Genomic DNA, 24,537 nt, shown 5'->3' with positions numbered 1-24,537 from the left:
CCCCTCCTCTCTTCAGATGGACGGTAACTTTAGTGTTTAACCCCTCCTCTCTTCACTAGATGGATGGTAACTTTAGTGTTTAACCCCTCCTCTCTTCACTAGATGGACGGTAACTTTAGTGTTTAACCCCTCCTCTCTTCACTAGATGGCCGGTAACTTTAGTGTTTAACCCCTCCTCTCTTCACTAGATGGACGGTAACTTTAGTGTTTAACCCCTCCTCTCTTCACTAGATGGACGGTAACTTTAGTGTTTAACCCCTCCTCTCTTCACTAGATGGCCGGGAACTTTAGTGTTTAACCCCTCCTCTCTTCACTAGATGGCCGGTAACTTTAGTGTTTAACCCCTCCTCTCTTCACTAGATGGACAGTAACTTTAGTGTTTAACCCCTCCTCTCTTCACTAGATGGACGGTAACTTTAGTGTTTAACCCCTCCTCTCTTCACTAGATGGACAGTAACTTTAGTGTTTAACCCCTCCTCTCTTCACTAGATGGACGGTAACTTTAGTGTTTAACCCCTCCTCTCTTCACTAGATGGACAGTAACTTTAGTGTTTAACCCCTCCTCTCTTCACTAGATGGACAGTAACTTTAGTGTTTAACCCCTCCTCTCTTCACTAGATGGACAGTAACTTTAGTGTTTAACCCCTCCTCTCTTCACTAGATGGACAGTAACTTTAGTGTTTAACCCCTCCTCTCTTCACTAGATGGACAGTAACTTTAGTGTTTAACCCCTCCTCTCTTCACTAGATGGACAGTAACTTTAGTGTTTAACCCCTCCTCTCTTCACTAGATGGACGGTAAACTTTAGTGTTTAACCCCTCCTCTCTTCACTAGATGGACAGTAACTTTAGTGTTTAACCCCTCCTCTCTTCACTAGATGGACAGTAACTTTAGTGTTTAACCCCTCCTCTCTTCACTAGATGGACGGTAACTTTAGTGTTTAACCCCTCCTCTCTTCACTAGATGGACGGTAACTTTAGTGTTTAACCCCTCCTCTCTTCACTAGATGGACGGTAACTTTAGTGTTTAACCCCTCCTCTCTTCACTAGATGGACGGTAACTTTAGTGTTTAACCCCTCCTCTCTTCACTAGATGGCCGGGAACTTTAGTGTTTAACCCCTCCTCTCTTCACTAGATGGCCGGTAACTTTAGTGTTTAACCCCTCCTCTCTTCACTAGATGGACAGTAACTTTAGTGTTTAACCCCTCCTCTCTTCACTAGATGGACGGTAACTTTAGTGTTTAACCCCTCCTCTCTTCACTAGATGGACAGTAACTTTAGTGTTTAACCCCTCCTCTCTTCACTAGATGGACAGTAACTTTAGTGTTTAACCCCTCCTCTCTTCACTAGATGGACGGTAACTTTAGTGTTTAACCCCTCCTCTCTTCACTAGATGGACGGTAACTTTAGTGTTTAACCCCTCCTCTCTTCACTAGATGGACGGTAACTTTAGTGTTTAACCCCTCCTCTCTTCACTAGATGGACAGTAACTTTAGTGTTTAACCCCTCCTCTCTTCACTAGATGGACGGTAACTTTAGTGTTTAACCCCTCCTCTCTTCACTAGATGGACAGTAACTTTAGTGTTTAACCCCTCCTCTCTTCACTAGATGGACGGTAACTTTAGTGTTTAACCCCTCCTCTCTTCACTAGATGGACGGTAACTTTAGTGTTTAACCCTCCTCTCTTCACTAGATGGACGGTAACTTTAGTGTTTAACCCTCCTCTCTTCACTAGATGGACGGTAACTTTAGTGTTTAACCCCTCCTCTCTTCACTAGATGGACAGTAACTTTAGTGTTTAACCCCTCCTCTCTTCACTAGATGGACGGTAACTTTAGTGTTTAACCCCTCCTCTCTTCACTAGATGGACGGTAACTTTAGTGTTTAACCCCTCCTCTCTTCACTAGATGGACAGTAACTTTAGTGTTTAACCCCTCCTCTCTTCACTAGATGGACAGTAACTTTAGTGTTTAACCCCTCCTCTCTTCACTAGATGGACAGTAAACTTTAGTGTTTAACCCTTATGTGTCCAAGGACCAAACTTTTGAATATTATTTTCGGTGCACCTCAAGTAGGCTGGAAACATGACATTTACAACGTTTTTTTTTTCTGATAACTAGTTAATTGCATCCGCCATGGAGCCCAGTTTCATAATATTATGTTATGTTATATAGTAATCGCTATAAAACAGGCCTTATTTTAGGTCATTCTTCTCCCTGCCAGCTCCTATTAGTTCTATTGAGCTCCGTGGAATCAACTCACCTTCTGAACGTTCTATTCCCAGCTCATTGTTCTGCGTCACAATGGCAGCTTCACTATTGTATCAATGACACCTGCTGGCATTAGGCTTGAACGCTGACGTCAGGTTACTTATTATTAACAGGGTTACAGCTATTTGGTGAGCGTGATCAATGTTCGCCTGGATACACGTTGTGGTGACCCACAGTGCTAAACCTTAAATCTTTTCTGGTCATGGTTTACCATATTTGTTTTCAGAAAAAGGTATACCACCTAACTAAAACGAATGTCCCTGTCCTCTTTTTCAAGATAAGGCCAATTTAAACCAGAAGAAATTTTTTAAATGAAGAAACATCACTTTTTTTTATGACTTGTTTCTAAATGGCTGCTGGGTAATTTGATAAGCATCGAAATGTTCGTTCGTAGACATCGGATTGAGTGAAAGCTGCGCAGTTTCACTGAGTTAGAAAACAAATGGACAGGTGTAGCTCACTGATTTGTAGATCTGACGCAGATGCTACCTCAGATTATGAGCCTATCAGGTGTCATGAATAGGTTATGAAGTACCCACAGAAGGCCACAGGGAGGAGCAAGAGACCTATAAACCCATACTGTTTTTTTGTCTTTAAATCCCTAAACCTAACAATCAATCAAATGTATTTATAAAGCCCTTTTTACATCAGCAGATGTCACAAAGAGCTCTACAGAAACTCTATAATCAATTTTATCCTTAGTCCCTAACCATACGTGTTACCTATTTTGGCCTTAACCCCTGACCCTAGTTAAAACCTAGGTTAGGGTAGCCTAGAACACCTTTAGAAATTATTTTAGTAATAACACTATGTTAGTGAATACCATTATAGTACTAAACAGCATTTTGATTATTTTGGTCATCTAAACCTGTCACAGCGTTTTGCTGTTTTTATTTTGTTATTAGTTATTTTATTATATTTATTATTGCAAGGCAGAACACTTGATCAACAAGCCACATGTTTTATTTTTCAAATGTGGTTTGAACTGAGTGACCTGGAAACCTCTATGTGAAAATTCAACAATTGGTAGGTGGGACAGGTTTGAGACTGATCTAAGGAATTAACCAGAAAAATACACTATATTTCTCAGCTGCCTCACCAATTGATAAATATTTCCAATAGATGACAGCATAAGACCACGAAGCATCAGTTATAGGCTACAAGCATTTGAACCAGCCACCTTTAGGCCACAGGTCCAACTCCTTAGCCACTGGGTGAAAACCTGAGTTAATCTTGGGGAATAAACATGAGTTAAGCTGCCAAAATGAAGACAAAACGCTTTAGAGACATACATGGTATCACTTGTTATACATAATTATTACAAATAAATCATTGCCAAAAGATCATATCATATATTATTAATGTATTGATCATATCAAATATCAAAACATTATTTTAACTACTCAAAGCAATTACATGTGGCTCAGGAACCACTGACTCACTGCATTATTCTATAGTATTATCAAGACACCTGCTGTTAACTCTTAACTACTTAGGACACCTGCTGTTAACTCTTAACTACTCAGGACACCTGCTGTTAACACTTAACTACTTAGGACAGCTGCTGTTAACACTTAACTACTTAGGACACCTGCTGTTAACTCTTAACTACTCAGGACACCTGCTGTTAACACTTAACTACTTAGGACAGCTGCTGTTAACTCTTAACTACTTAGGACACCTGCTGTTAACTCTTAACTACTCAGGACACCTGCTGTTAACACTTAACTACTTAGGACACCTGCTGTTAACTCTTAACTACTTAGGACAGCTGCTGTTAACTCTTAACTACTTAGGACAGCTCACGAGGTGTAGAACGTTTGTTTTACATAATAATAAAAAATGAATATTACGAATGTAACCCACTGTAAAGACTGGGTTTAGTTGATTGTGTTGCACTGCTCATTTCCGCGTTCTGAAATGTCCGCGTCCCCGTACAGAACTGTCCTCGTCCCCGTACAGAACTGTCCGCGTCCCCCTACAGAACCGTCCGCGTCCCCGTACAGAACCTCCCCGTACAGAACCGTCCGCGTCCCTGTACAGAACCGTCCGCGTCCCCGTACAGAACCGTCCGCGTCCACGTTCGGTGTGGCGCCAAGCCGGTTACGCGCAGAGTGGACTGAGGTGATCTTGGGGAATAACGAAGGAGTTCAATTTGCTTTTTTCTTTACAGTCAGGGACAGTATGAGTGTAGCCATATCCTTTTCACTCTCTATCCTTGTTTCATTTTGTGGTTCACCGGATTCATCATCGAGACGAGGGACAGACAAACGACCTGCTAACTAACCAAGCTATTCGGAACAGCTCGGTAAGCTAGCTAGCTAGCTAGCTACTCTACCAGCAGCATCCTAGTTATCCTAGCTAGTCATTACAGCTCGGTAATCTAGCTAGCTACTCTACCAGCAGCATCCTAGTTATCCTAGCTAGTCGGTACAGCTCGGTAAGTTAGCTAGTTACTCTACCAGCAGCATCCTAGTTATCCAAGCTAGTCGGTACAGCTCGGTAAGATAGCTAGTTAGTCTACCAGCAGCATCCTAGTTATCCTAGCTAGTCAGTACAGCTCGGTAATCTAGCTAGCTACTCTACCAGCAGCATCCTAGTTATCCTAGCTAGTCGGTACAGCTCGGTAAGATAGCTAGTTACTCTACCAGCAGCATCCTAGTTATCCTAGCTAGTCGGTACAGCTCGGTAATCTAGCTAGCTACTCTACCAGCAGCATCCTAGTTATCCTAGCTAGCCAGTACAGCTCGGTAAGCTAGCTAGCTACTCTACCAGCAGCATCCTAGTTATCCTAGCTAGTCAGTACAGCTCGGTATTCTAGCTAGCTACTCTACCAGCAGCATCCTAGTTATCCTAGCTAGTCGGTACAGCTCGGTAAGCTAGCTAGCTACTCTACCAGCAGCATCCTAGTTATCATAGCTATTCGGTACAGCTCGGTAATCTAGCTAGCTACTCTACCAGCAGCATCCTAGTTATCCTAGCTAGTCGGTACAGCTCGGTAAGATAGCTAGTTACTCTACCAGCAGCATCCTAGTTATCCTAGCTAGTCGGTACAGCTCGGTAATCTAGCTAGCTACTCTACCAGCAGCATCCTAGTTATCCTAGCTAGCCGGTACAGCTCGGTAAGCTAGCTAGCTACTCTACCAGCAGCATCCTAGTTATCCTAGCTAGTCAGTACAGCTCGGTAATCTAGCTAGCTACTCTACCAGCAGCATCCTAGTTATCCTAGCTAGTCAGTACAGCTCGGTAATCTAGCTAGCTACTCTACCAGCAGCATCCTAGTTATCCTAGCTAGTCGGTACAGCTCGGTAAGATAGCTAGTTACTCTACCAGCAGCATCCTAGTTATCCTCCGCTAGTCGGTACAGCTCGGTAATCTAGCTAGCTACTCTACCAGCAGCATCCTAGTTATCCTAGCTAGCCAGTACAGCTCGGTAAGCTAGCTAGCTACTCTACCAGCAGCATCCTAGTTATCCTAGCTAGTCAGTACAGCTCGGTATTCTAGCTAGCTACTCTACCAGCAGCATCCTAGTTATCCTAGCTAGTCGGTACAGCTCGGTAAGCTAGCTAGCTACTCTACCAGCAGCATCCTAGTTATCATAGCTATTCGGTACAGCTCGGTAATCTAGCTAGCTACTCTACCAGCAGCATCCTAGTTATCCTAGCTAGTCGGTACAGCTCGGTAAGATAGCTAGTTACTCTACCAGCAGCATCCTAGTTATCCTAGCTAGTCGGTACAGCTCGGTAATCTAGCTAGCTACTCTACCAGCAGCATCCTAGTTATCCTAGCTAGCCAGTACAGCTCGGTAAGCTAGCTAGCTACTCTACCAGCAGCATCCTAGTTATCCTAGCTAGTCAGTACAGCTCGGTAATCTAGCTAGCTACTCTACCAGCAGCATCCTAGTTATCCTAGCTAGTCGGTACAGCTCGGTAATCTAGCTAGCTACTCTACCAGCAGCATCCTAGTTACCATAGCTACTACTACATCATCACCGGCTGTCTGCATTTCTTGTGGACCGATGGAGCTCCACGGTTGTTTCTTCCACCTGTTAAATCCCGTGGAGGGCTTCTCCCTCTCTCGTTGACGGATGCTGGCTACCTCTGTCCGGTTCTCCTCTCTTCACTAGATGGACGGTAACTTTAATGTTTAAACCTCTGTGTTCAAGGACTGAACTTTTGAATATTATTTTCAGGGCGCCTCAATAGCAGGTATTGAACACCGGGTAAATAATCACTAGTCAGAACTTCAACCTCAGTATACATTCATTATAAAAATCATCTTAATATCTGATATTGTGAGTAAACAACCTCGAGAATGCGTCTTCCAGCCCTCCAATAATCAACCTTCCCGGTTAGTAAATGTACCTCAACATGCCCCCGGAGAAGGCAGAGTAACGACACCAGCCTTTTAGCGGGGCTGACAGACTGACTACAACGCTCGCATCGATAAATTAATCTCGTTATTAAAAATGACACACTGCTCTCGCGCGTCAACTAACGTCTGGAAGTCAGTTCTATTTGTGAGCAGGTAGCCATGTGTCATCTCCTCATTGGTTAATAGAAGCAGGTAGCCATGTGCCATCTCCTCATTGGTTAATAGAAGCAGGTAGCCATGTGCCATCTCCTCATTGGTTAATAGAAACAGCCACCTGTCATCTTATTTAGCAAAAAACATAACTTCTTTAAACAATAAAAGCTAATTTACAAACATTTATGAAAATGGATATATAGCTTTTTGGAATGAAACTCTTCTTATGTTTCCCCATCTGAGCTCAGAGAAGATGAGAGATGTAATGTTTGTCTCTGTTGTGTTGAAGCCCAATCAAGCAGGAGAGACCAGCCTCCCCTGTTCCCGGCTGTGTGTCCATGAAGAGTGACTGGTCTATGAGTCAACCTATACAGTTTAGAGAGGAAGACTTTTCTACTGAACAAAGGTAAGAAGAACTCATGGGTCCTGGTCAGTGAGTTAAACAACACTGTCTCTAGTCATTTCTCTTCTCCCATTTTCCCATTTATTGTTGTTGTTGTCATAATCCATAGGCTAATCATTTTGTCCATTTGCATAGTCCTAAAACAATATTAAACAAACACAACATTCCCTCCTTGTGTGTGTGTGTGTGTGTGTGTGTGTGTGTGTACTCCCTGGATGAGGAGATGTAATCTCATGTTTTGTCCACAGAAACCAACAGGAGAGATCAGAGTCAGAGATTCTCAGTGGTCAGTCTTCCCAGAGTCATCAAACAGACCTGGCCTCCATATTCAGTGTATGTGGTCCTGTTATGTACATTTGTTTTTGTTTACCTCAAGTAAAGTTGATCTGTCAATCATTCATTAATGTGTTGATGAGAAAGCATTTCTTCTCTTGCATAACTAACTTAACTAATTTACTTAATTTATTCCAGATGCTTGAAGAGAATATTATGACATTTGTGAAGAACGAGCTGAAGATGTTCAAGAGGATTCTTAGTCCAGAACTCCCAGAAGGCTTTGAGAGTCAGAAGCAGGACAAGGAAGTGGTGGACCCTGAAGATGAGAAGCAGGAGAGCAGCGCCAGAGAGGGGGCTCTGAAGATCACACTGCACATCCTGAGGAAAATGAACCAGAAGGAGCTTGCTGACACTCTGGAGAAATGTAAGATCTGTCTGCCTCATGTTGAATGCTGTTTTATAACATTTAAAAGCTGTAGCTAAAGTCCAGCTAAAGTAGCTGTGTAACTCAATATTGTAGCAGCCTCAAAACAACACCTAGTGACCTCATCAAGTAGCAGCAAGGATGAGTTGTGCTGATTTATTTAGAGAAAGAGAGAGACAACATTAATAATACCATCAATAATACCAATAATAATAGAATCAGTCACACCAGTCTGTAATGCATTATGAAAACATTTACACATTTATACAGTCAGTTAAGAGAATACATTATTATAATGTAAAACTTTATAACAGTCCTACAATACTGTAGACATTAAAACAGACGTAATATTCATATCCTCTGTGGTATTTCTTCATTCAGATGATCTTGCTGTGATTTGCCAACGTGAACTCAAATCTAATCTAAAGAAGAAGTTTCAATGTGTATTTGAGGGGATCGCTAAACAAGGAAACCCAACACTTCTCAATAAGATCTACACAGAGCTCTACATCACAGAGGGTGGAACAGGAGAGGTCAATAATGAACATGAGCTGAGACAGATTGAGACAACAACCAGGAAACAAGCAAGACCAGAGACTGCAATCAAATGTAATGACATCTTCAAACCCTTAACTGGACAAGACAAACCTATCAGAACTGTGCTGACAAAGGGAGTCGCTGGCATTGGAAAAACAGTCTCTGTGCAGAAGTTCATTCTGGACTGGGCTGAAGGAAAAGCAAACCAGGATGTCCAATTTGTATTTTCATTCCCTTTCCGGGAGCTGAATTTGATGAAATTGGAAAACACTTTCATTGAACTTCTTAATCACTTCTCAATGGAAACCAAACAATCAGGAATCTCCATCTACAACAAGTACAAAGTTCTGTTCATCTTTGATGGTCTGGATGAGTGCCGACTGCCCCTAGACTTCCAGAAGAACAAGATCTGTTGGGACGTCACAGAGTCAACCTCAGTGGATGTTCTGCTGACAAATCTCATCAGGGGAAATCTGCTTCCCTCTGCTCTCCTCTGGATAACTACCCGACCTGCAGCAGCCAATAAGATCCCTTCAGGGTGTGTTGACCAGGTGACAGAGGTACGAGGGTTCAATGACCCAGAGAAGGAGGAGTACTTCAGGAAGAGATTCAGTGATGAGGACCTGGCCAGCAGAATTATCTCACACATAAAGACATCAAGGAGCCTCCACATCATGTGCCACATTCCAGTCTTCTGTTGGATTTCTGCAACAGTCCTTGAACACATGCTGAAACATAAGAGAGAAGAGATGCCCAAGACTCTGACTGAGATGTACACACACCTTGTGATGTTTTATACCAAACAGAAGAATGAAAAGTATCTTGGGAAAGAAGAGACAGATCCACACTGGAATAAAGAGAGCATTCTGTCACTGGGAAAACTGGCTTTTCAACAGCTTGTGAATGGCAATCTGATTTTCTATGAAGAAGACCTGAAAGAGGCTGGCATTGATGTCAATGAAGCCTCAGTCTACTCAGGATTGTGCACACAGCTCTTTAAAGAGGAATGTGGGCTGTACCAGGACAAGGTGTACTGCTTTGTTCATCTGAGCATTCAGGAGTTTCTGGCTGCTGTATATGTGTTCCTCTCATTCATCAACAACAATGAGAATCTAATGGACAAACTGCAATCAACGTCCAGGAACTTTTCTGTGAGGATCAAACAAAGGCGTAAAGTTACTTTCTACAAGAGTGCTGTGGATAAAGCCTTACAAAGTGAGACGGGAAACCTGGACCTTTTCCTCCGCTTCCTTCTGGGCCTCTCACTGGAGTCCAATCAGAAGCACTTACGAGGTCTACTGACAAAGACAAGAAGCAGCTCACAGAGCCATGAAGAAACAGTCAAGTACATCAAGGAGAAGATCAGGGAGAATCCCTCTCCAGAGAGGAGCATCAATCTGTTCCACTGTCTGAATGAACTGAATGACCATTCTCTAGTGGAGGAGATCCAAAGCTTCCTGAGATCAGGAAGTCTCTCAAAACCCAACCTGTCACCTGCACAGTGGTCAGCTCTGGTCTTTGTGTTGCTGACTTCAGAAAAGGAGCTGGATGTGTTTGACCTGAAGAAATACTCCAGATCAGAGGAAGGTCTTCTGAGGCTGCTGCCAGTGGTCAAAGCCTCCAGAGCTGTTCTGTGAGTAAATAAAATGACATATAAGAACTAATCATCAGGAAGAAATATTCAGTTAGAGAAAAATATGTATTATAATATGTATAATATATTATTTTGAAAAACATATTGAATAAATTCATTGATTTTCACATTAGTATAACAATACAATTCTAGGAGACGGAAGATGAATCTATATGTTGTTTCGGATAATTAACCAAATGCATCTGCCATTGTCCTTCTACACTACTGGTGTTAAATTAACAGTGTGTTTGTGAAGTTATTATTATTATTTTTTTTTACCTTTATTTAACTAGGCAAGTCAGTTAAGAACAAATTCTTATTTTCAATGATGGCCTAGGAACAGTGGGTAAACTGCCTGTTCAGGGGCAGAACGACAGATTTGTACTTTGTCAGCTCGGGGGTTTGAACTTGCATCCTTCCGGTTCGTAGTCCAACACTCTAACCACTAGGCTACCCTGCCGCCTCATGATGATCTCTTTGTCAGGCTGTCATTCTGTGGAGTCACAGAGGAAGGCTGTGCTTCTCTGGTCTCAACTCTGGAGTCAAACCCCTCACACCTGAGAGAGCTGGACCTGAGTAACAATGACCTGAAGGATTCAGGAGTGAAGCTGCTCTCTGCTGGACTGGGGAATCCCCACTGTAAACTGGAGACTCTGAGGTCAGTATTCCTGTAGTTGGTCAACAAGTGATAACTGTTCACCAGATCCACATGTGTTTACCAGACACACATAGTCCACACCATATGTGTTTGGACAGTGAAGCTTACAGTTTTAAATTTGGTGCTATTCTCCAGCATTTTGGATTTGAGATATAATGTTTCATATTAGGTGACAGTACAGAATGTCACCTTTAATTTGGGGTTAATGGTGAGAGGTTAGTATATTTTGTTGTAGCCTCTGTTATTGGTAATGGTGAGAGGTTAGCATGTTTTGTTGTAGTCTCTGTTATTGGTAATGGTGAGAGGTTAGCATGTTTTGTTGTAGCCTCTGTTATTGGTAATGGTGAGAGGTTAGCATGTTTTGTTGTAGCCTCTGTTATTGATAATGGTGAGAGGTTAGCATGTTTTGTTGTAGTCTCTGTTATTGGTAATGGTGAGAGGTTAGCATGTTTTGTTGTAGCCTCTGTTATTGGTAATGGTGAGAGGTTAGTATGTTTTGTTGTAGCCTCTGTTATTGGTAATGGTGAGAGGTTAGTATGTTTTGTTGTAGCCTCTGTTATTGGTAATGGTGAGAGGTTAGCATGTTATATATACTGAAACAATACTTTGATTATTTAGCTAGTTTAAAAATATACTGCCACTATTTTCACCACCAAAGAATATCAGTGTGATTTGAATATGATTTGACTCTTTGCAGGCTGTCAGGCTGTCTAGTCACAGAGGAAGGCTGTGCTTCTCTGGTCTCAGCTCTGAGGTCAAACCCCTCACACCTGAGAGAGCTGGATCTGAGCTACAATCACCCAGGAGACTCAGGAGTCAGACTGCTCTCTGCTGGACTGGAGGATCCACACTGCAGACTGGAGAAACTCAAGTATGTAGAGGGTTTATGTCAATGTTCATATCAGACATGTTGGACTTATCAGGCTGGTTAAGACAAACATTCTGACCACCACTTGGACAAAGTTGTGTGTGTGTGTGTGTGTGTGGGGGGGGTGAGTGTCCTGTCTGTATGTGGACAAAGTTGTGTGTGTTCAGTGTTCTCTCACACATACTGGACACACACAGTACACACACACAGTAAACACACACAAACAAGCACTGGACACACACACACACACACACAGTACACACACACACACACAGTGTACACACACACAGTACACAGTACACACACACACACACACACACATACTGGACACTGACAAACTGGACACGTACACACACACACACAAACAAGCACTGGACACACACAGAACACACACAGAGAAAATGGACACACACACAGGACTTACACACACACTGGACTCACACACACACACACACACAGTACACACACACAAACAAGCACTGGACACACACACACACAGGACACACACACAGTACACACGCACAAACACACACACACACACACTGTACACACACACTGTACACACACACACACACTGTACACACACACAGTACACACACACACACACACACACACAAACAAGGACTGGACACACACACACTGGACACACACACACACACTGGACACACACAGAAAAACTGGACACACACACAGGACTTACACACACACACACACACACACAGTACACACACAAAAAAACAAACACACAAACAAGCACTGGACACACACACACACTGGACACACACTGGACACACACAGACACACACTGGACACACACACACACTGGACACACACACACTGGACACAAACACACTGGTCACAAACACACACACACAGACAAACATTCGCTTGATATATGCTATATACGTGTGTGTGTGTGTGTCCAGTGTGTGTCCGTGTGTGTGTGTGTGTGTGTGTACTGTGTGTGTGTACAGTGTGTGTGTGTGTGTACAGTGTGTGTGTGTGTGTGTTTGTGTGTGTGTGCGTGTGTACTGTGTGTGTGTCCTGTGTGTGTGTGTGTATCCCTCAATGACTGTCTGTTCTTCTGCTTACCGCTACAGTGTGGAACATGGTGGAGAGAACAGAATGAAACCTGGGCTTAGAAAATGTGAGTGTTGACTGCTGTGAAGAATATGACTAAGAATAAGTCTTAATTCAAGTTAAGTCAAAGTCAAAGACCACCATCATTACTGACTTGGTCATATTAAATATCAGCTGTAGTTCTACAGAAGCAGAAATCAGGGACACCAACGTTTACAAAGAGTTGCTTTGTGTGTGTGTGTCTGTGTGTGTGTGTGTGTGTGTGTGTGTGTGTGTGTGTGTGTGTGTGTGTGTGGCGTGTTCATGTTACATTGGAAATGTGTGTGTGTGTGTGTAATTAATGGGAATAAGTGTGTTTTATATTACCATACAGTATAACATATGATCATTCAACAAGTCTCAAGTTACCTTAACTTCTCCTTTTGATACCTAGAAACATCTACATTAAATGAATTAGTGAAAAGTGAGTTAACATTCTAATGTGAATGATGATGATTTCTAATATTGTGTCTGGTTTCATCCATCAGATGTCTGTGATCTCACACTGGACCCAAACACAGTAAACAGACTCCTCTCTCTGTCTGAGGAGAACAGAAAGGTGACATGTAGGAGAGAGGAGCAGCCGTATCCTGATCACCCAGAGAGATTTGAGGACTGTGAACAGGTGCTGTGTAGAGAGGGTCTGACTGGGTGCTGTTACTGGGAGGTAGAGTGGAGTGGGAGAGGGGCTCTTATAGGAGTGACATATAAAGGAATCAGCAGGAGAGGAAGGGGTGCTGACTGTTGTCTTGGACACAATGACAAGTCCTGGAGTCTGTCCTGCTCTGACAACCGTTACTTTGCCAGGCACAATAATAATCCCACTACCATAGACGTCCCCTCCTCCAGCTCCCACAGAGTAGGAGTGTATCTGGACTGGTCTATCGGCACTCTGTCCTTCTATAGAGCCTCCTCTGACACACTGACCCACCTGTACACATTCACCTCCACATTCACTGAGCCCCTCTATCCAGGGTTTAGGCTTTGGGATATTGAGTCCTCAGTGTCCCTGAAATAATAACCTGACACACACACACACTGGATTCACACACTAACACTGGACACACACATACACTGGACACACACTGGACACACACACTCACACTGGACACACACACACACTGGACACACACACACACACACTGGACACACACACCTGCTGGACACACACACTGGACTCACAGACACACACTGGACACACACTGGACACACACACACACACGCTGGACACACACACACACACACTGGACACACACACACACACACACACACACACTGGACACACGCACACACACACACATTGAGTGGCTGCTGCCAACACACTGACACTGACACTGACTCAACTCCAGCCATTTTAATAATGGGAATTGATGGGAAATGATGTAAATATATCACTAGCCACTTTAAACAATGCTACCTTATATAATGTCACTTACCCTACATTATTCATCTCATATGCATACGTATATACTGTACTCTATATCATCTACTGCATCCTTATGTAATACATGTATCACTAGCCACTTTAACTATGCCACATTGTTTACATACTCATCTCATATGTATATACTGTACTCGATACCATCTACTGTATCTTGCCTATGCTGCTCTGTACCATCACTCATTCATATATCCTTATGTACATATTCTTTATCCCCTTACACTGTGTATAAGACAGTAGTTTTGGAATTGTTAGTTAGATTACTTGTTGGTTATTACTGCATTGTCGGAACTAGAAGCACAAGCATTTCGTTACACTCGCATTAACATCTGCTAACCATGTGTATGTGACAAATAACATTTGATTTGAGTTGACACACTGGACACACACACAGGACACACACACACAGGACACACACACACTGGACACACACACACACAGTGGACACACACACACACACACAGGACACACACACACACACACACTGGACACACACACACACACACACACAGGACACACACACTCAGGACACACACACACAGTGGACACACACACACACAGGACACACACACACACACTGGACACACACACACACACACACACACACACTGGACACACACACTCAGGACACACACACACAGGACACACACACACTGGACACACACACACACAGGACACACACACACTTGACACACACACACACACTGGACACACACACTCTGGACACACACACATACACGTCTTCCTATAGTTGTGAGGAGTCTTACACAGTTAAAATACCAATGTGTTGCCTTTATGTTGAAAAACTCATTATACAATTATATATAATTATTTTTGGACATACGCTCCATAGTTGTACAAGTATACAAGGATATATTGTACTTTTCATAATAAAACATACTTGAAACAAGAAAATCATGTTAATTGTGAAAACAGTTTGTTTATTGATTTTACGTTTCCTCTGTCAGGTTGATGTTAACCTGCGACTGGTTGAAACATGAAACAAATATGAAATGAAATACAAAACAATTAAATATGTGGAATAGAATTAAACAAATTGTACAATTAGTACAACAGAGTGTTGTGATGCAGGGTTACTATAGCAACAGAGTGTTGTAATGCAGGGTCACTATAGCAACAGAGTGTTGTGATGCAGGGTTACTATAGCAACAGAGTGTTGTGATGCAGGGTTACTATAGCAACATAGTGTTGTGATGCGGGGTTACTATAGCAACAGAGTTCTCTCTGCTCTCTCTTCTCTTCTCTGCTCTCTTTCTGCTTGCTCTCTCTGCTCTCTCTGCTCTCTCTTTCTGCTCTCTCTCTCTCTGTTCTCTACTCTCTCTCTCTCTCTGTTCTCTACTCTCTCTCTCCCTCTGCTCTCTCTCTGTTCTCTACTCTCTCCCTCTGCTCTCTCTCTGTTCTCTGCTCTCTCCCTCCCCCTGCTCTCTCTCTCCCTCTGCTCTCTCTGTTCTCTGCTCTCTCTCCCTCTGCTCTCTCTGCTCTCTGCTCTGCTCTCTCTGTTCTCTGCTCTCTCTTCTCTGCTCTCTTTCTGCTCGCTCTCTCTGCTCTCTCTGCCCTCTTCTCTCTCACTCTCTGATCTCACTCTCTGCTCTCTTCTCCTCGCTCTGCTCTATCTCCTCTCTCAGTCTGCTCTCTGCTCTCTCTCTGCTCTCTGCTCTCTGCTCTGCTGCTCTCTCTTTTCTCTGCTCTCTCTCTGCTCTCTGCTCTCTTTTTGCTCTCTGCTATCTCACTCTTTGCTCTCTCACTCTTTCTTTGCTTTCTCAGCCTGCTCTTTCTCTGCTCCCTCTCTCGCTCTCTCTGCTCTCTCCCACACTCTCTGCTCTCTCTCTCTGCTCTCTCTCTCTCCCACACTCTCTCTCTCTCTCTCTCTGCTCTCTCTCTCTCTGCTCTCTCTCTCTCTGCTCTCTCTCTGCTCTCTCTCTCTCTGCTCTCTCTCTCTCTGCTCTCTCTCTCTCTGCTCTCTCTCTCTGCTCTCTCTCCCACACTCTGCTTTCTCTCTCCCACACTCTGCTCTCTCTCTCCCACACTCTGCTCTCTCTCTCTACCACACTCTGCTCTCTCTCTCTACCACACTCTGCTCTCTCTCTCTACCACACTCTGCTATCTATCTCTACCACACTTTCTTCTCTCTCTCTCTACCACACTTTCTTCTCTCTCTCTCTACCACACTTTCTTCTCTCTCTATCTCTCACTTTCTCTATCGTAACAGTGGTGCAGTTTGGACAATCACCACTTGATGGCAGTGTTAATCCAGAAGTGATGAAACCACATCACTGCAGAGAGAGAGAGAGAGAGAGAGAGAGTCTAATATAGTGATATACAGTAACATTCAGAAAGTATTCAGACCCCTTGACTTTTTACACATTTTGTCACGTTACAGCCTTATTCTAAAATGGATTAAATGTGTTTTTCCCCTCATCAATCTACACACAATAACCCATAATTACAAAGCAAAAACAGTTCACTTTTGTGTGAACATTTTTATTTAAAAATAACTTAGATATGACAGAGACATAGACACAGAGGCATAGACACACCTTTGATATGTGAACACAGATTGCTGGGTTTACACAATAAAAAATAGACAGAGAGAGGAGAGAACAGAGCAGGGGTAGGAGGAGAAGAGAACAGGATATGTGGAGGGATGGAGGGGTGGAGGGATGGAGGGCGGGGTTGCGGATGGAGAGAGGGAGGTGGGATGAAGGGAAGGGAGGAGGGAGGAAGATGGGATGAAGGGAAGGGAGGAGGGAGGAAGATGGGATGAAGGGAAGGGAGGAGGGAGGAAGATGGGATGAAGGGAAGAGAGGAGGGAGGAAGATGGGATGAAGGGGAGGGTAGAGAGTCAGAACAGAGGGAGAGTAGAGAGTCAGAACAGAGGGAAAGAGAGAGAGAGGGAGGGTAGAAAGTCAGAACAGATGGAAAGAGAGAGAGAGAGAGAGAGGGAGGGTAGAGAGTCAGAACAGAGGGAAAGAGAGAGAGAGGGAGGGTAGAGAGTCAGAACAGATGGAAAGAGAGAGAGAGAGGGAGGGTAGAGAGTCAGAACAGATGGAAAGAGAGAGAGAGGGTAGAGAGTCAGAAGAGAGGGAAAGTGAGAGAGAGAGGGAGGGGAGAGAGTCAGAACAGAGGGAAAGAGAGAGAGAGTGGGAGGGTAGAGAGTCAGAACAGAGGGAGGGTAGAGAGTATGAACAGATGGAAAGAGAGAGAGGGTGGGGATAGAGTCAGAACAGAGGGAAAGAGAGAGAGGGAGGGGAGAGAGTCAGAACAGAGGGAGGGTAGAGAGTCAAAACAGAAGGAAAGAGAGAGAGGGTGGGGAGAGAGTCAGAACAGAGGGAAAGAGAGAGAGAGGGAGGGGAGAGAGTCAGAACAGAGGGAAAGAGAGAGAGAGAGGGAGGGAGGGGAGAGAGTCAGAACAGAGGGAAAGAGAGAGAGGGAGGGAGGGGAGAGTGTCAGAACAGAGGGAAAGAGAGAGAGAGGGAGGGGAGAGAGTCAGAACAGAGGGAAAGAGAGAGAGGGAGGGAGGGGAGAGAGTCAGAACAGAGGGAAGAGCGAGAGAGGGAATGGAGAGACTCAGAACAGAGGGAAAGAGAGAGAGAGGATGTGTGGAAGTTGCTTTATATTTGGTAATTGGGGGCCTTTGAGCCATGATGGGCTGGGTGACATCAGTGACTCTCTGAGAGATATGAGCTGCTGAGGAGGGAGAGCAAGAGAGAGAGAGAGAAGGAGGGAGAGATTAGTCAGCAGAAATGATTCAGGACGACGTTCGTCTTTAAATGTACTTCTTCATTTCTCTCTTTCCGCACTGAGGAAGATAAAGGACACACATCCACACATAGATAGACAGACAGACAGAGTAACTTCATTTGCATGTGGGATGGACTTGCATGTGGGATGTTTGTATTAAAAGCCTATATTGAATTCACAAGTTCTTGTAAGTGTTATATTTTATGATTCTCCACGACATAATTTGGCGAGCTTTTTGCCAGGTGTCACACCCTGACCATAGTTTGCTTTGTATGTTTCTATGTTTTGGTTGGTCAGGGTGTGATCTGAGTGGGCATTCTATGTTGGATGTCTTGTTTGTCTATTTCTATGTCTGGCCTGATATGGTTCTCAATCAGAGGCAGGTGTTAGTGATTGTCTCTGATTGGGAACCATATTTAGGTAGCCTGGGTTTCACTGTGTGTTTGTGGGTGATTGTTCCTGTCTCTGTGTTTTGCACCAGACAGGGCTGTTTTTGGTTTTCCACATTTATTGTTTTGTAGTGTTCGTGTTTATCTGTTTTAATTAAACATGAATCAATATAACCACGCTGCGTTTTGGTCCGCTTCTACTTCACCCCAGGAAAACCGATACACCAGGAGACCAAGGGATCGCAAAGAGTGACGTTCCGGGCTGGTGATAGTTTCTTTGGACAATCTTGCAAACAAATGTGGCCACACAACTATAAAAAGGTAAGCTTGTTCTTACGTAGTTGAAATGTTTGTATAGATTGCTTCAGAGATCCTGTCTCAGCGAGAAGGGCGTCACGTAGGTCTCTCTTTAAAATGTCCTAAAAACCCAGTAAATGTTGAAGAACTTTTGAATTCAATGAATTGCATGCTGCATGTGTGATTTTGGGGGTTGTTAAAAATAGATAAATAAACATATATGTGCAGGTGTAAGGACTAAGTGAGTAGGGGCTGTGAACCTTGCTGGTGTCGGGAGTTTAGCGGAGGGGGCATGCACTCGTTCTGATCGGTCGGTTCGAACGGACCCACGTGTTTGGGTTGGTTGAGGGGAGTTGTTCCGTCTGATTCTGCTTGGCCGGGCTCGACTGTCTCAGGATTTGTTTTGGGATGTGTGTACAACGCAGCCCAATCAACCTGAGCGGGTGACCTGTGTTGGGTGTGTGTGATTCAGACTGCCCCTCTCACCGAGCCATTCATTTGGGGACCTTGTGTGGTTTGACTAGGTGCGGTTGTTTGCGCTCTCTGGCTGAGCTGCCTGGCCTGGTGTGGGGCAGCTGCTGCCTGCTCATAGGGTCATAAACGTATCAAAAAATAAGTAGAAAAGTCCACGAATACCGCCCTTTAAGAAAAAGATTAGAAAGGGGTTGGGTGGGTTATTCACGGCTACCGCTCCTGTTGAAAAGAGGGGGACTGAACGGGAGAATAAATAGGAAGCGGAAGAACTCTGACCCGATTTGGCTGGGTTCAACTGCAAAATAAATCCTGTGATAATTCACGGCTACCGCTCCTGTTGAAAAGAGGGGGAAAAGAGGGGGACTGAACAGGTGAATATATAGGAAGCGGAAGAACTCTGACCCGATTTGGCTGGGTTCAACTGCAAAATAAATCCTGTGATAATTCACGGCTACCGCTCCTGTTGAAAAGAGGGGGACTGAACAGGTGAATATATAGGAAGCAGAAGAACTCTGACCCGATTTGGCTGGGTTCAACAGCAAAATAAATCCTGTGATAATTCATGGCTACCGCTCCTGTTGAAAAGAGGGGGAAAAGAGGGGGACTGAACAGGTGAATATATAGGAAGCGGAAGAACTCTGACCCGATTTGGCTGGGTTCAACTGCAAAATAAATCCTGTGATAATTCACAGCTACCGCTCCTGTTGAAAAGAGGGGGACTGAACAGGTGAATATATAGGAAGCAGAAGAACTATGACCCGATTTGGCTGGGTTCAACAGCAAAATAAATCCTGCGGATAAAAACGCTCCATCTAGCTAAACGGGGGTCTGTGAATCGGTAGGTCACGCCACGATATTGGTCTAATACGAAATAGAGGCCAGTATTGGGTGGGTGAAGTATGGTTATGAAGGGTATGGGTATGAAGACAGGCTGACCCGGTTAGGCAGTAGTCTCATCATATCGTGAAAAATCCTGTAGGATAATACCGGCTTATGTAGAAGAAGTGAATTAAGTCAGTAGGTAAGAAACTATAGGTCGTTTTAGGTAAAACGAAGGGTATGCGTGAAAATCCTATTGGATAATACCGGCTTATGTAGAGGAAGTTAATTAAGTCAGTAGGTAAGACACTATAGGTCGTACTAGATAAAACGAAGGGTGTGTATGAATGAATGAAAAATAAACTAATCAATGACAATTCTTTGTGAAGAATGAGCAGATTAGAAAAAAGAGGAAGAACAGGCTGTGTGTCTGTGACCAACTGGTAGGAAGAGGAATGCGCAAGCCTCTCTGACAGTTAACTGAGTGTAACTTGAGAAAGAGAGTGCATTTAACTCTCACTGGGAAGAGGAACGGAATCGATAAATATTGGGGAAAATAAGTTATAAATAAGGATAAAACATTGACGTGATAACGTGTTAAACAACCATTGTACCTGTAGTTAGTACTACATCCACCCAGGTCTGTCACCATCACTACAGCTGTACCTGTAGTTAGTACTACATCCACCCAGGTCTGTCACCATCACTACAGCTGTACCTGTAGTTAGTACTACATCCACCCGGGTCTCTGTCACCAACACTACAGCTGTACCTGTAGTTAGTACTACTGGTACTATTGTATTAAACAAGGCATGGATAGTATATAACGGATGCAAAGTAGGGAGAAAGAATTTAAAAATATCACGAGCCCTGTAACAAAATAGGAGGAAAACAGCAGGCGACTGGCACTCTGTAGCAACAGAGGCTGCAATTAAAAAATAGCCTGAAGGACAGGAGAGACTTCGTTTCACTAAAACCATGAATCAGGAATTAAACAGTAAAATGGGCTAAGAGAGAATATAGCAAGCGGATAAATAAAGAGATAAGAAAGTGTAGACAGTATAAAGTAGGCTTCAATAGGAGGTATTAAGTGCTGTAACTAATGAATTAGTATCTGGGAAAGTGGGTGGCCCTACCTTGGGAAAGAGTTAATAAAAGGGAGTGTTTAGGAGAATAAATAAATAGTGGCATGGCAACAAACGGACTGTTTCTCCCTGGAATATAGAGAGAGCGAAATTTAATAAAGCCATGGAGTCGCTGAAATAAACGCACGTGAATTCTACCAAATTCGGCTTGAATATGAAAGAACAAACTGGATAATGGAGGACAACATTACCCGGTAATCAGGATAAATAAAATAAACGATTCAGGGAGGCAATTAGGAATTGGAACAATCACATCAAACCATAATAAGAAGCTCAATTTACCAGCGTTCTGATGTCAACATTCTATCATCAGAAAATACATTACGATGGGGGACAGATATGATTCTGCTTGCCCTCGCAGACGTGCGAGTGGTTAGCAGAGCTATAGAAAATATCTAAGCGTAAGAAGTGGTAGATGAGGAGCTAACAAGTATGGGGGAAAATGAGTGTAAGGTGACACTGGAACTTAGTGCGGTAGCAGAGAATGCCGCTATACAGGAGTTTGCATCTTTTTCAAAATAGCAACAACTAATCGTTTTGAGGTTAGTAAGAATGGAATTTTCACCAAGCGGTGTATAGTCTCTGATTGATCCATAAGTGGTTCATAGAGATTACAGTTTATATGTGATAAAATACGTACTAGATCACGTTTTACCTAACTTCTAGTAAGGTACCGATGTGATTTACAAATAGCCCCACTTGGAATCATTTTGCATTGAAACAACAGTTTCAGTGGTAATAAAATACGTGGAGAAGTTGTTATTAGCGTCAAAATACGGAAAATTTAACGTATATGAGAAATCACCAACTTGGTAAAATTAGTTAGAAGAAAAGCAAAATGTAACATATTGGTGTTATCAATATCTGAGGGCAAGATACAGATAACCTGGGATCAGGAAGAAACTATGTGTTCTGTGCATGGCTAAAACTTTGATCGCATGCTCAGGAAAAGTAAGGGGATTTTAATTTTGTTAGACATTCTATACCGTCATTCTCTGAAACTGCTAAGATGCTTATAGAATAAAATCAATATATATGTAATACTATTGGCTTGCTAATTAAAAAGGTAACATTGTGAATGTTAACGAAATGTACATTTCTTTTCCAGAAAAAAAAGGGTTACATTTTCTCTGGTCAAAATGTAATTGGAGACTGCGGTACTGAGGAAAGCAGTTAGAGATATTCGGCCACTTTAAAAGTCTTAGTATCTGGATAAGGCTATAACTGGAGTTCCGGATAAGTGAGGCCAGCTCCTGTGTGTTCTTGGCCTATGGTTCACTAGTAACCAATACACCTTATACCGTGAATGAATATGCGAAAGTGGATTACTTTTGGAAGGGTTTTTTCAATTCAGTTTCAAATTGGGTATGCAGAAGGATGGAAATGTTTTTGAAAATGTATTTAAGTTGTTTCTAAAGAAAAGGGAGTGGAAACATTTTAATGGTGTCAAATGCCCTGAACCCTAAGAATTTCCCGTGAAGACTGATCAACTTCATTAGAAATTGTTGGAACAGGTGGGATTTAATTATACAATGATTGAGAAACACCAGTCTCTATTCAAAGTGTACAATCACTTTGAAATTCTATTATTTCCTTGGGAAAATGATGAAGAGTTGTAATCTTAAATAGTCTAGTTATTCAAATAGGTTTATTTTCTATTTAACATGGGTTCATAGGAGAAATTATCACTTCCCTGGGGTTATGGTCTTTGGGTAAATACACAAATGTGCTTTGTTCATTCTGCATATGAAAGGGAAATATATGTTAACAAGGGATGAGTTACTCCAAATGGTTTATTGGAGTGGGAGTCTCTGCGAGGGTTATTTTGATAACGACATAATCTGTAACTCGTCTGAGAGATCGCCAGTAGAATAAGGGAGTTATCATGGAAGGTGACGTCAGAATGAATTAATGCATGGGAGAGATTATCACCACAACAAGTGTGTGTGAAACTCAAATCCACCCTACTGGCTGAATAGTGAGGGACAACTGTGTCTGATGACCTGTGAACTGTATCTAAAATAGACATGCGGGAATGATATGTGCTGGGAGAAGAAAGACTAAAGGGGATTGGGGTAATGACCTTTTCTTACCAGGCCACTCATGACAGAAAAACAGAGACAAAAGGGCGTATTGGAAAATAGATATTACTGGTACAAAAAGTTTTTAGTATAATGTTAATTATTAAAAGGATGATGCATTGAATTGAGAAGGTCAAATTTGAGTTAAAGTAAGCACTAAGGACTGTTATCCTGAATATTGGGTTGGAACAATTTATAAACATTTAGTTATGATTTAGATATAGGACTGTTTAAATCTACTAGGCCTAGGGAAGCTCTGGAAACTAATCCTGAGACAGGTTGATTGACAGAACTTGCAGAATATTAGATTAAAGGTTTTTGTTTCTTTTGTTTTACAATGTCATTGTAATTGGAGTGATAAATTGTAATGATATTATAAGTAATTGAATAAAAGGTATAGTCTGTTGTGCGATAACACCCAAGGATGAAGAAGAAAGAGACCAACATAACATGTGCATAGAACTAAACGGATGGACGTTTTCCCCAGGTATAATTACATTACAAATAGTGGTAATTTATTGCAAATATGCAGTTATTATAATTTACTTGGTCAATTTATTTTTGTTTTGAGGAAAATAAGTGTGTATATTGTTCCTGAGGAGGGACTGATATAAATTGACTAAAAATGATTTGAGAATGTTTAAGTATGTATCAAACTATGGAAGGAAATTAGGAGTAGTGACTTATGTGTTATGGGTTAGAAAAACTGCAACTACATTGGGGGCTCATACATGAAGGTTATGGTAGCGGAGGGGTGTTATTCTAAAGTAAATAGAACAATACACATACCTAGATTATGGTAAAAGTAACAAGTAGGGGCATTTTGAACACTAGAACAAAAGTTTAAGAAGCTTAGGACTTAGTTTTGTTAGGATTGGCTATTCTTTCAACTGAAAGACACTTGACTGATTATATGTTATTCTTACAGCAGTTGCTGTAGGGACCATAATTTGGCTATCATTATGAATATTTTTGTGGCAGGAGTCCAGGTATTTGAGACAGAATGTTTACATAGGGCTGTTATTTAAAAATTAAGATTTCGTGATCTTGCTATAAGAAGAAAGTTTGTTGTCAGGAAATAACCCATGTGTTAGTGTATGTCCCCAGGAAAAGACAGCACATAAGAGGCCAGATGGAAGGGCATGGGCTGAATTCTGGAGACTGAGTGTACATCAAGATACATCAGGCTGGGGGTATACTTCTTACAGCACCTGCAGTGGTAAAGATCGTCATGTCTCTCTTTGGTGGGTGCATAAGTTTCACAAGAAGTAAGGTCCAGCTGAATAATGGGTGAGCTTGAAAACACCATGACAGAGGATGTGGAACCAGAGAGAGAGAGAGACTAGATTCCACTGTAGACATACTGGGTTGAGTTTGGGGGTTACTTGTTTTATTTGTCAATGCATCATGTGAA

At 42.6% G+C, this 24,537-nt stretch overlaps 1 protein-coding gene across 1 annotated transcript in view; it reads left to right on the top strand.

The window, feature by feature from the left end:
* Window positions 1-7,689: 7,689 nt before the first annotated feature.
* The window catches only part of LOC135570305 (NACHT, LRR and PYD domains-containing protein 12-like), a 79,574-nt gene continuing 62,726 nt past the window's right edge, over window positions 7,690-24,537 (top strand). The window contains exons 1-4 of the mRNA XM_065016431.1: window positions 7,690-7,830; window positions 8,215-10,070; window positions 10,555-10,728; window positions 11,426-11,599. Coding sequence (XP_064872503.1) covers window positions 7,690-7,830; window positions 8,215-10,070; window positions 10,555-10,728; window positions 11,426-11,599 — 2,345 coding nt within the window. The remainder of the gene's footprint in view (window positions 7,831-8,214; window positions 10,071-10,554; window positions 10,729-11,425; window positions 11,600-24,537) is intronic.

The sequence above is a fragment of the Oncorhynchus nerka genome, unplaced genomic scaffold (assembly GCF_034236695.1).
Source record: "Oncorhynchus nerka isolate Pitt River unplaced genomic scaffold, Oner_Uvic_2.0 unplaced_scaffold_991, whole genome shotgun sequence".
Classification (NCBI taxonomy): domain Eukaryota; kingdom Metazoa; phylum Chordata; class Actinopteri; order Salmoniformes; family Salmonidae; genus Oncorhynchus; species Oncorhynchus nerka.
The sequence above is the reverse complement of the archived record's forward strand: the minus strand, read 5'-3'. Positions and strand labels throughout refer to the sequence as shown.